The sequence below is a fragment of the Acinonyx jubatus genome, chromosome B1 (assembly GCF_027475565.1).
Source record: "Acinonyx jubatus isolate Ajub_Pintada_27869175 chromosome B1, VMU_Ajub_asm_v1.0, whole genome shotgun sequence".
Taxonomy (NCBI): Eukaryota; Metazoa; Chordata; class Mammalia; order Carnivora; family Felidae; genus Acinonyx; species Acinonyx jubatus.
The window spans coordinates 99822798-99835075 of NC_069382.1; the positions used below are offsets into that span (position 1 = coordinate 99822798).

At 36.5% G+C, this 12278-nt stretch overlaps 1 protein-coding gene across 9 annotated transcripts in view; it reads right to left on the minus strand.

Annotated features, from left to right (window-relative positions):
• BLTP1 (bridge-like lipid transfer protein family member 1) overlaps positions 1-12278 on the minus strand; it is a 210186-nt gene that overhangs the window by 124169 nt on the left and 73739 nt on the right. For 8 of the 9 annotated variants that reach the window (XM_053216995.1, XM_027063905.2, XM_053216998.1 and 5 more), the window contains 2 exons: positions 6796-6975; positions 4517-4645 (listed from right to left, as the gene is read on the minus strand). In XM_053216995.1, coding sequence (XP_053072970.1) covers positions 4517-4645; positions 6796-6975 — 309 coding nt within the window. The remainder of the gene's footprint in view (positions 1-4516; positions 4646-6795; positions 6976-12278) is intronic. The other variant, XM_027063867.2, reaches the window with a different exon arrangement.

Consider the following 12278-nt stretch of genomic DNA (forward strand, 5'->3'; position numbering starts at 1 on the left):
TCACAACCAAAACTGCAGAAATACAAACAATAATAAGAGAATACTATGAGCAATCATATGCCAATAAACTGAGTAATCTGGAAGAAATGGACTAATTCCTAGAAACATACAAACTACCAAAACTGAAACAGGAAGAAATGGAATATTTGAACAGACCCATAACCAGTAAAAACACTGGATTAGTAATCAAAAATCTCCCAAAAAAACAAGAGCCCAGGGCGCATGGCTTTCCTGGGGAATTCTACCAAATCTTTAAAGAAGCATTAACTCCTATTCTTTTGAAGCTGTTTCAAAAAATAGAAATGGAAGGAAAACTTCCAAACTCATTCTATGAGGTCAGCATTACATTCATTCCAAAACCAAAGACCCCGCTAAAAAGAAGAACTACAAACCAATTTCCCTGATGAACATGAATGCAAAAATTATCCACAAAATACTAGCAACCAGATCCAACAATCTACTGAAGGAATTATTCACCACAATCAAATGGGATTTATACCTGGGAAGCAGGGCTGGTTCAATATCCACAAACAATCAATGTGATACATCACATCATTAAAAGAAGGACGAGAACCACATGATCCTCTCAATAGATGCAGAGAAAGCATTTGACAAAATACAGCATCCTTTCTTGATAAAAACCCTCAAGAAAGTATGGATAAAAAGGTCATACCTCAAAATCATAAAAGCCATATATGAAAGACCCAACACTAATATCATCCTCAAAGGGGAAACACTGAGAGCTTTCCCCCTAAGGTCAGGAACATCACAGGGATGTCCACTCTCACCACTGTAATTCAACACAGTATTGGAAGTCCTAGCTTCAGCAATCAGACAACACAAAGGAAGAAATTAAAAGGCATCCAAATAGGCAAAGAGGAAGTCAAACTTTCACTCTTCATAGAGGACATGATACTCTATATGGGAAACCCAAAAGATTCCACCAAAAAACTGCTAGAACTGATCCGTGAATTCAGCAAAGTCACAGGATATAAAACAATGCACAGAAATTGGTTGCATTTCTATACACCAATAATGAAGCAACGGGAGAGAAATAAAAAATCGATCCCATTTACAATTGCATCAAAAACCATAAAATACCTGGGAATAAACCTAACAAAAGAGGTAAGAAACCTATACACTGAAAACTATAGAAAGCTTATGAAAGAAATTGAGGAAGACACAAAAAACAAAATGGAAAAATACTCCGTGCTCATGGATTGGAAGAACAAATATTGTGGAAATGTCATACTACCCAAAGCCATCTACACATTCAACACAATACCTACCAAAATAACACCAGCATTCTTCACAGAGCTAGAACAAACAATCCTAAAATTTGTATGGAACCAGAAAAGACCCCGAATAGCCAAAGCAATCCTGAAAAAGATAACCAAAGCTGGAGGCATCACAATCCTGGATTTCAAGATGTATTGCAAAGCTGTAATCATCAAGACAGTATGGTACTGTCACAAGAATAGACACTCAGATCAATGGAATAGAACAGAGAACCCAGAAGTGGACCCACAAATGTATGGCCAACTAATCTTTGACAATGCAGGAAAGAATATCCAATGGAATAAAGACAATCTCTCCAGCAAACGGTGTTCGGAAAATTGGACAGTGACATGCAGAAAAATGAACCTGGACCACTTTCTTACACCATACACAAAAATAAACTCAAAATGGATGAAAGGCCTAAATGTAAGACAGGAAGCCATCAAAATACTAGAGGAGAAAGCAGGCAAAAACCTCTCTGACCTTGGCTGAAGCAACTTCTTAATATGTCTCTGGAGCCAAGGGAAACAAAAGCAAAAATGAACTACTGGGACCTCAACAAAATAAAGAGCTTCTGCACAGCGAAGGAAACAATCAGAAAAACTAAAAGGCAACTGACAGAATGGGAGAAGACATTTGCAAACGACATATCAGATAAAGGGTTAGCAACCAGAATCTATGAAGAACTTATCAAACTCAACACCCAAAAAACAAATAACCCCGTGAAGAAATGGGCAAAAGACATGAATAAACACTTCTCCAAAGAAGACATCCAGATGGCCAACCGACACATGAAAAAATGTTCAACATCACTCATCATCAGGGAAATACAAAGCAAAACCACAATGAGATACCACCTTACACCTGTCAGAATGGCTAACATTAACAACGCAGGCAACAACAGATGTTGGTGAGGATGCAGAGAGAGGATCTCTTTTGTACTGCTGGTGGGAATGCAAACTGGTGCAGCTACTCTGGAAAACAGTATGGAGGTTCCTCAAAGAATTAAACACAGAACTATGTTCTATGTTCTATGACCCAGCAACTGCAGTACTAGGTATTTATCCAAGGGATACAGGTGTGCTGTTTCAAAGGGGCACATGCAATGCTTATAGCAGCACTATCAACAATAGCCAAAGTATGGAAAGAGCCCAAATGTCTATTGACAGATTAATGGATAAAGAAGATGTGGTGTGTGTGTGTGTGTGTGTGTGTGTGTGTGTGTGTGTATAGTGGTATACACACACACACACACACACAATGGAGTATTACTTGGCAATCAAAAAGAATGAAATCTTGCCATTTGCAACAACATGGATGGAACTAGAGGGTATTATGCTAAGTGAAATTAGTTAAGTCAGAGAAAGACAAATATCACAGGATTTCACTCATATGTGGAATTTAATTTTTTTTTCAATGTTTATTTATTTTTGGGACAGAGAGAGACAGAGCATGAACGGGGGAGGGGCAGAGAGAGGGAGACACAGAATCGGAAACAGGCTCCAGGCTCTGAGCCATCAGCCCAGAGCCTGACGCGGGGCTCGAACTCACGGACCGCGAGATTGTGACCTGGCTGAAGTCGGACGCTTAACCGACTGCGCCACCCAGGCGCCCCCATATGTGGAATTTAAGATACAGAACAGATGAACATAAGGGAAGGAAAGCAAGAGTAACACTAAAACAGGGACAGGGACAGGGACAAAACATAAGAGACTTAAATACAGAGAACTGAGGGTTGCTGGAGGGGTTGTGGGTGGAGCGATTGGCTAAATGGGTAAGGGGCATTAAGGAAGATACTTGTTGGGAGAAGCACTGGATGTTATACATAGGGAATAAATCACTGGATTCTACTCCTGAAATCATTATTGCACTATATGCTAACTAACTTGGATATAATTTTAAAAATTAAAAATACACTGCAAAATAAAATTTGTAACATTAAAAAGGAAAAAAAAATGTGACACAGAGACACAAAGTAAGCAAATGCTGCTGGAAAAATGGCATTGATAGATGTGCCTGACACAGGATTGTCACAAACCTTCAATGTGTAAAAACAAAACAAAACAAAACAAAAAACCCCATAGTATTCATGAAATGCAATAAAAGGTGTGTAAACACAAAACAGACCTAAAAATACCTGATCTGAAATGACAGAAAGCACACCGATGGTTGCATGGAATAATGAATAGCTGATGGCAAAGGGACCCAAAGTAATTTTCTAAGGTGATACAAATGTTCTAGGTCTTCACTGATGGTAATGGTTATACCCTTATAGATAAAATATGTATCAAAATTCCAACTGTACAACTAAAAAAGGGTTAATTTATTGTATGTAAATTATGCCTCATTAAAATTGATTCTTAAAGATTTTAATGCAGCATAAAAGCTCTGAGTCTTTAAAAAAACAAAAAACAAAAAAAAGGGAGGAGGAGAAGCCTGCAAGATGTGTGAATTATCCATAAGGTACTAATTTGTTGACACATAACTGAAGACTCCCTGAATCCTGGCAATGTGTTTTACAGCAAGAAAAAAATAATTTTATCGCCAGTTACAATGGTTTCCTTTATTGTTGGGAGTAAGCATAGGTTATAGATTTTTTGGAGGATGAATAAAAGCAGGATGAATTGTTTTCAATTCACACTAATGTAATGGCAAACAGTGTGTATAACAAAAGAAAAAAAAAGGAAAAAATACACAGAAGAAACTAGAAACAAAAACTAAACTGTTAACGACAGTTAGCTCTGTTATAAGATTAGGGTAAATTTTTTTTTTTTTTTAAACTGCCATGTTTTCTTGGCAAATGCCAGCACTGCTAGCCACCTTATAGAGGAACAGGTATAACAGGTATATTAACAGTCATATAAACAAGGTCATGCAAGGAATTTAACCTTCCTCTTGCTTCAGTTTCTTAATCTTCTACATAAATATATGGCCATAACTGAAAGAGTGTAATAATGCAAGAAAACAGGAGTTTATCGTAAAAATTTAAGAGGTTAGATATAATTTTTATATCACCATTTATTTGTGAATTTGTTTTAATAATTACCTCATATGTTAGATGCTTACAACTAAATAACAACTGGCTACAAATCTGCAAAATAATTTCATTAATTGAGAAAACTGAACTATGATGTTTACTTTATGGCCATGTGCACTTGATTTAAAGCTGATACGTCAATCTTTCATTTAAAAAAATCCATAAATGTTTACAATACTGCTAACATATTTGTTAACATACCTTGGATTCACAGAACCGACGGTCAATTCCATGCTGACATATTATTACTGATTTGGGTCTTTCCAGCTCATACTCCCGACATACCACATGAAAAACAAATGTCTGTCCCCACTCCAAGAGACAAGCCAGCTACAAAATAAGCAGTGACAGGTTGACAGCAGTGTTAGCAATCTAAACAAGTGTTCACAGTTCTAAAGCTTATCAAGAATAATCCAGCTTGAAAGAACCCAAATGCTATTTTATACTTGCTGCTACATAATCTATTTATTAGCCAGAATCATGATTTTTCTACCTTGACATCATTGTAAGTTTATGTGACTTTTCATTTGTGAATGACAGAATGCGTGAGAATGAAAAATTCAACTTGAACAACTCACAAAGTATGTACTTTTCTTCAAGGTTATATCTTCCTTCTTAAATGACTAGTATCCTCTGCACAGAAAAACAACTAAAATTTCTATCTAATAATAAACCTTTGATCTGAAATTTGAATCTAACTATCGTAGGGAGCTACAATTTCGTAAAATCAGGTATTTTGAAGATTAAGGCACTTTTGTTTATGTAAATAGAAACTGAAGAATATATCAATTCTTCATCAAATCTTCAGTTTACAAAAATACCTTCATTTTATAATTGATTTAAAGGTGTTAATAATAAACACACTGAAACATGGGTAGACAGATATTATTCCATAAAAAAAGTACGAATTTCTACTATTGGAAAACATGAATTTTACTTTTAAAATATACAAAGAATGGAATAAACATTAAAAGCACCTATGGATTCATGAAACACTCACTGAAACAGTGATGCCAAAATTCTAATGCAGAAGACAAATGTTTTGTGTTGTAATAAGAACAACTTATAAACATATGAGATTTTAACAATTGTTAGATTAAAGGAATTGTGCCCAGTTTAGCAGGATAAGCATGGTTTTATTCCATGTTTGTTAAAGAACAAGCTATTTTTATACATGTTTCGGTTTTACTTGTACATTAGAGAAAAGAGATAGCAGACAATAATAAAGGAAGACAGTCGTCATGGCAGTCAGCACTGAATATTTCTTTTCATCCGCTTTTATACATTGTTATATATTTTCTTTATCCACTTTTATATAAAATATCCCTTTCAATTCCATTTTCTTATTTCTAGAATCTTAATGTGTGCTGTCTTCCAAAAACTGGTTACAAATATACAAGGCACCTAGAGTCTTCATCCACCTTCTTGTTGCTACTACCTACCTCTAAATGATTCATACACATTCTGTTAGCTTTTATTAAAATTGAGTATGTACATTTAACACATTCAAGACCACATTCCAATCTTTTGAAATGCCACAAAAAGCATGCATATTATAAATATGTGGCTCATGGGCGCCTGGGTGGCTCGGTTGGCTAAGCATATGACTTTTGATTTTGGCTCAAGTCATGATCTCACGTTTCATGAGTTCAAGCCCCGCATTGGGCTCTGTGCTGGAAACACGGAGCCTACTTGGGATTCTCCCTCTCCCTCACTCTCTCTCTGCCCCTCCCCTGTGTGTGCTCTCTCTCTCAAAATAAATAAACATTTAAAAAAATAATTTAAAAAAATATGTGGCTCAACAGGTGAAATGTTACAGTAATATGGCTATTTGGCTATATTTCAGTGGTCCATTTCTAGAACTAAATAATCCTTATGACCTCTGAGTCATAAAGAATAAGGCGAACAATGAAGAGGAGGGGGATTTTATCCAGAAGGATCACAACCTACACTCTAGATCGGTTTACTAACTAGTAAATTTGTTTTTATTTTTTTAAAATCAATATCCACGTCATTAATAGCAGAAAACCAAGCTACCTAATCCTTAACACCATAAATAATATTTTCAAATCCTACTTAAGAAATAAACAAGAAAGAAAAATTCTTAACAAATTATTCCATATACTGGGAAAAGAAAATTTTAACAGTGAGCAAACTAATGTAATTTTAAAAATACATAAAATTTCCAGAACAGTCCTCATACTGAGATTTTCCCAAAGTCTCGATCTTGAAAGCATTATGAAGAACTATAAAACATTACACCCTTCAATATTATGTGACTCAAAAAGTGAAACTTGTCTCTGACTCATCCATTGCTAAGACAATTCTGAATGGCAAGAATGACTCCAATCCAAAAGGCAAAGAGTTGTCTGGCCATCAGAATGCCAATAGTGAAAATGCAATGAACGTTTAAACAGGTATACAACTTACTCTTGGTGAAGTGGGTGAGCAAAGGAAGAAAAGTAGTCAGAGAATCATACCTGTGGTGCTGTGACCTTAGCTGTAAGGCTTCCAGCCTGCACATCAATTAACCATGCGTATTCTAAAGAATCACTTCCCAAAGGAAGACCTTCTGCTGAGAACATAGCATGTGCTCTCAGCTGGAGACCCGACAAATTGATGTGACCTTCCCGGAGTACTTCATCCACAGGGGGTCGCTGCTGAAAACAATAGTAAGACTGTAAGAAGTACAAGAAAATCAGCATTATAATTTCTAGTTGTTTTTTTATTTATTTTTTTTTTCCCTCCAGAGTCCAAGTAAAATCATGCTATCCGGAAAATATGACTTAAGGATCCATAAGGAGTCTCATTTAAGCTCCTTCAGTGACAGTATCCATAAGAGCCCAACAGCAAAGCAAGATAGTAAAGTCCTAAAAAGAATGAGACCTCTCTGATAACTGCCTCAATGAATAAAAAGGAACTAGTACTCTGACGGACGGGGCATATAAGAGACCAGTCTTTGGTGGGAAGGCTGGAATAATAAGATTAAAATACGTATTAAAAAGAGAGGCACCTGGGTGGCTCAGTCAGTTGAGCATGCAACTCTTGATTTTGGCTCAGGTCATAATCCCAGCATCGTGGAATCAAGCCCTATGTTGGGCTCCGCACCAGGTGTGGAGCCTACTTGAGATTCTCCCTCTCCCTCTGCCCCTCCCCAACTTGTACTCTCTCTCTACAAAAACAAAAAGTAAATAAAAATAAATTGTAAAAATATTAAAAAGAAAAAAACAGAGAAGAAAAGAGACCAATAAATAAGATCAAGAAATGAATAACTAGGGAAGAAAGCTATCTTTCATATAGATTTTGATAACTATATATAAATATAAGAAGGATAGATTTACCTTATAGAAATTATATACTTACTACTAAAAAGCAGCAAATATTTCAAAGAGGAAAGTTCTGGGATTTATTCGGAAAGCTAAAAGATATGTCCTAAAATAGGGTATTCCATAGAACACTAGTTCACAAAATATTATTAGTGATAGAGAATCAAAACACGTTCGGCCATGCCCTACCCATCAGTCACCAATTTGTGTAAACTATACTCCCAATCTCTCAGAAATGCATTGATTTTCTTCCATCTTCACTGCTATCAACATGGTCCAAATAATATGACCTCTTGCTAGGGTTTTGCAAAGCCTACCAGCATTCACTTTTACATCTGTCTCCTACATATTCTACAAAACAACCACAGAAATCTAAGAAGGCCAATCTTATCATGTTCTTGTCTCAAGACCACTATTTATTAATTTCCTCAATATTTCTCTTCTTCACCAGGTTTATTAGGGTAAAGACCATTTCTGTCTTGTTTACCACTTATCCCACTGCACCTAACAGTGACCACAAAAGGTAGATACCACTAAGTGACTATATATTACAGCAAGTCTTTTCAGAGAATTCAGTATACTAATATATATTAAGACAGTTCACAGATAATTCCCAAGCTAATTTTACAACAGTAATCTTTTTGGTAGGTGTATGCAGGCCATCAGCATAAGGCATAGTGTTCCTTATTTCAACACATTTTAGGAAATGTATTCTTAAAAAAACAAAGAGGATATGAGCTAAATCAAATTCATAAGGAATTCTTAAAAGAAAATTTCAAATTATGACTATAATACCTCTAGCAGCTCTTTCAAAATATTTTTACTTTTATTTTCATCCAAGCTGTGTGACAGTATGTAAAATCACCTATGTTTCTCAGGCATCAGTTCCCTTCTATTTTACCTGAGGAAGTTAGAGAGGATGGTCAATAAAGATCACTTCTGGCACTAAGATTTGATAATTCTCAGTGTAAGATACTTCTGATCAATATTTTTTGAGCTCAAGAATACATATGGATCTTGGCTTGTCCTAAAGATAGATAGAGCCTACCTAGTACACCAACAAAGAGTATATTCTAGATTTTATGTGTGTTGCATCATATTGTGAGTTGAATTGTGTCCCCTAAAAAGACACATTTAAGTCCTAAGTTGAGGCTCCTGTGATTATCACCTTTCTGTATTTGAAAACAGGGTTTTATTAGCAGATGTAATCAAAATAAGGTTACATCAAATTAGGGTAGGCCTTAAACCAATGACTGATATCCTTGTAAGAGGAAAATTGGGACACAGACACACACATGGAGACAATGCTATGAGAAGACAAAGACACAGAGTTGAGCAATGAGTCTACAAGGCAAGGAATGCCAAGGATTGCTAGCAACCACTAAAAGCTTAGCAGAGACAAGGAGATCCTTTCCCACATCCTTCAGAGAAAACATGGCCCTGCCAGTACCTTGATTTCATAATTCTAAGCCCCAAAACTATAAGAGAACAAATATCTCATGTTTTAAGCTACCCAGTGTGAGGTACTTTGCTGTGGCAGCCCTAGGAAACCAATATACATCATAAAATGCTCATAAGTTAAAAGGGATGGTTCCATAAGTCGGACACAATAATCTATCCATCATCTCAGATCCTTAACCTTGAGGCCCTGCCTTGAGACTAATGCTATCAGGGGATGCCTGAGTGCCTCAGTTGGTTAAGCATCTGACTTTGGTTCAGGTCATAATCTCATGGTTAGTGAGTTCAAGCCCTGCATTGTGTGAGCTTGAGCCCCACTTCAGATGAACTCGAGTCCAGCTTTGGGTGAGCTCAAGCCACATTCCGGGCTCTGCACTCTCTTTCTCCCTCTCTATCTGCACCTTGTGGGATTCTTTCTCTCCCTCTCTCCCTCTCTCTCAAAAAAAAAAAAAAACAAAAAAAAAAAACAAGACTAATGCTATTGAGAATAAGCAGCTAAATCCTGGGTAACTCACCTGTACCACAAAAGAATTCTTAGGAATAGTCATGCCAGATATATAAAATGTAAGCAAGTCAGGTAGATAAGTAAATTCTAAGAGAATACATAGAAAGTATCCTTGCTTTCAGGGTAAATTATAAAGTGCTAACCATGTAGGAAACAAAATACCACCAGTACTTCTACTAGCATCTTGATATCTCCAATCCACGAACTTCTTTTCTAATCACCAAATAAATCATACATTATACTCCAGTCTCTGTACAAGTTTGCCAATAACTAATAATTACAATTATAATTAGCATTAATGTGAACTCTCATGAACTCAATAAAATGTTCTTTTTATATATAGTAAAGTCTTTTGAGAATGCAGTAATTAAAATAAAAGTTGAGGGCACCTGGGTGGCTCAGTCCATTAAGTGCCCGACTCCTAATTTCGGCTCCAGTCATGACCTCATGGTTTGTGGGATTCAGCCCTGCATCGGGCTCCACATTGACAGCATGGAGCCTACTTAGGATTCTCTCTCCCCTCCCGTGCTCATGCTCTCTCTCTCTCTCAAAATAAATAAACTTTAAAAAATAAATAAAAGTTGAAGTGTTAGCAAGTACACCTAAGAAAACATAGATACTCACCTAAGATTCTCAGAACTCAGACATAAGAAGACTTATTTCCCTTTTATTTTTATTAATTTCCTCAATAGATTAAAAAAGAGGGGCTTCTTCTCCACATACTCACCTCCCAGAATAAAAAACAACCAATTCTAATGACCTACTAAGACAGGAGGGTAAGAGTTATTTTTTTAGGTTTATCTATTTATTTTGAGAGAGAGTGACAGACAGTCAGACAGCATGAGCAGGAGGTAGGGGCAGAAAGAGAGGGAGAGCGAGCGAAACCCAAGCAGGCTCTGCACTGTCAGTGCAGAGCTCTATGTGGGGCTTGATCTCATGAACCATGAAATCATGACCCCACCAGAAATCAAGAGTCCAATGCTTACCTGACTGAGCTACCCAAGTGCTCTGAGAGTGATTTTTAAGGTTTCTATAGTAAGTTAAAATACTAGTGTTACGCAAGTGAGATCTTTGTGATGACAGAATAGTTCTATATCTTAATTTCAATGGCAGTTACATGAAACTACACATGTGATAAAGTGGCAAGAACTATGCACACACGTTGTACCAATATCAATCCTGGTTTTAATATTACACTTATTATGCAAAAGATCTACATGGGAGAAATTGGGTGAAGGGTACATAGGACCTCTCTGTACTATCTTTGCAACTCCTTATGAATCTATAATTATAGGCATACCTCAGAGATATTTCAGGTTCAGTTCTAGTCTGCCACTATAAAGCAATTATGACAATATAGCTCAAGTCAGATGAAATTTTTTTTGATTCTCAGTGCACATAAAAATTGTGTCTACCAAACTATAGTCTATTAAGGGTGCAACAGCATTATGTCTAAAAACAAACTATACACAAAGGTATCTTAATTAAAAAATACTTTTGCTAAAAACTGCTAACCATCATCTGAGCTTTCAGCAAGTCATAATCTTTTTGCTGGCGCAGAGCCTGGCCTCCAAGTTGATGGCTAATAACTGATCAGGATGGTGGCTGATGAAGGTTGGGGTGGCTATGGCAATTTCTTAAAATACGAAACTATAAATTGCTGCACTGACTCTTTCTTTTACAAATAATTTCTCTGTAGCATGCCATTCTGTTTAACAGCATTTTACCCACAGAAGAACTTCTTACAAGTTTGGAGTCAATCCTCTCAAACCCTGCTGCTTCTTTATCAACTCAGTTTATGTAATAATCTAAATCCTAGTTGTCACTTCAAAACTCTTCACAGCATCTTCACCAGAAATAGATTCCTTCTCAAGAATCCACTCTTTGCTCATCCCTAAGAAGCAACTCATCCATTAAAGTTTGATCATGAGATTGCAGCAATTCAGTCCCGTCTTCAGGCTCCATTTTTAATTCCAGTTCTCTTGCTATTTCCATTACACCTGCAGTTATTTCCTCCAGTGAAATCTTAAACTCCTCAAGTCATCCATGAGTTGGAAGCAACTCTTCCAAACTCCTCTTCATGTTGATATTTCAACCTCTTCCTGTCAATCATGAATATTCTTAATGGTATCTAGAACGGTGAATCCTTTTCAAAAGGTTTCCAATTTTCCCAGATCCACCAGAGGAATCACTACCTATGGCAGCTATTATAGTCTTACAACATGTATTTCTTAAATAATATGACTTGAAAGTCAAAAGGACTCTTTGATCCAAAGGCTGCAAATTTGAATATTGTGCTAATAGGCATGGAAATATGAAATTCACTGTACATCTCCATCAGAGCTCTTGGGTGACCAGGTGCATTGTCAATGAGCCCCCACATTTTGAAAGAACCCTCTTTTTCTTAGCAGTAGGTCTCAATAGTGAGCTTAAAATATTTAGTAAACCATGTTGTAACCAGATGCACTGTCATCCGGACTTTGTTGTGCCACTGATAGAGCACAGGCAAAGTAGATTTAGCATAGTTCTTAAGGGCCCTACAATTTTCAAAATGGTAAATGCGCATTGGCTTCAACTTAAAGTTACCAGTTGTAAATGGCCCTTAAGTAGAATATCAGCCTGTCCTTTTAAGTTTTGAAGCCAGGCATTGACTTCTCCTCTCCAGTTATGAAAG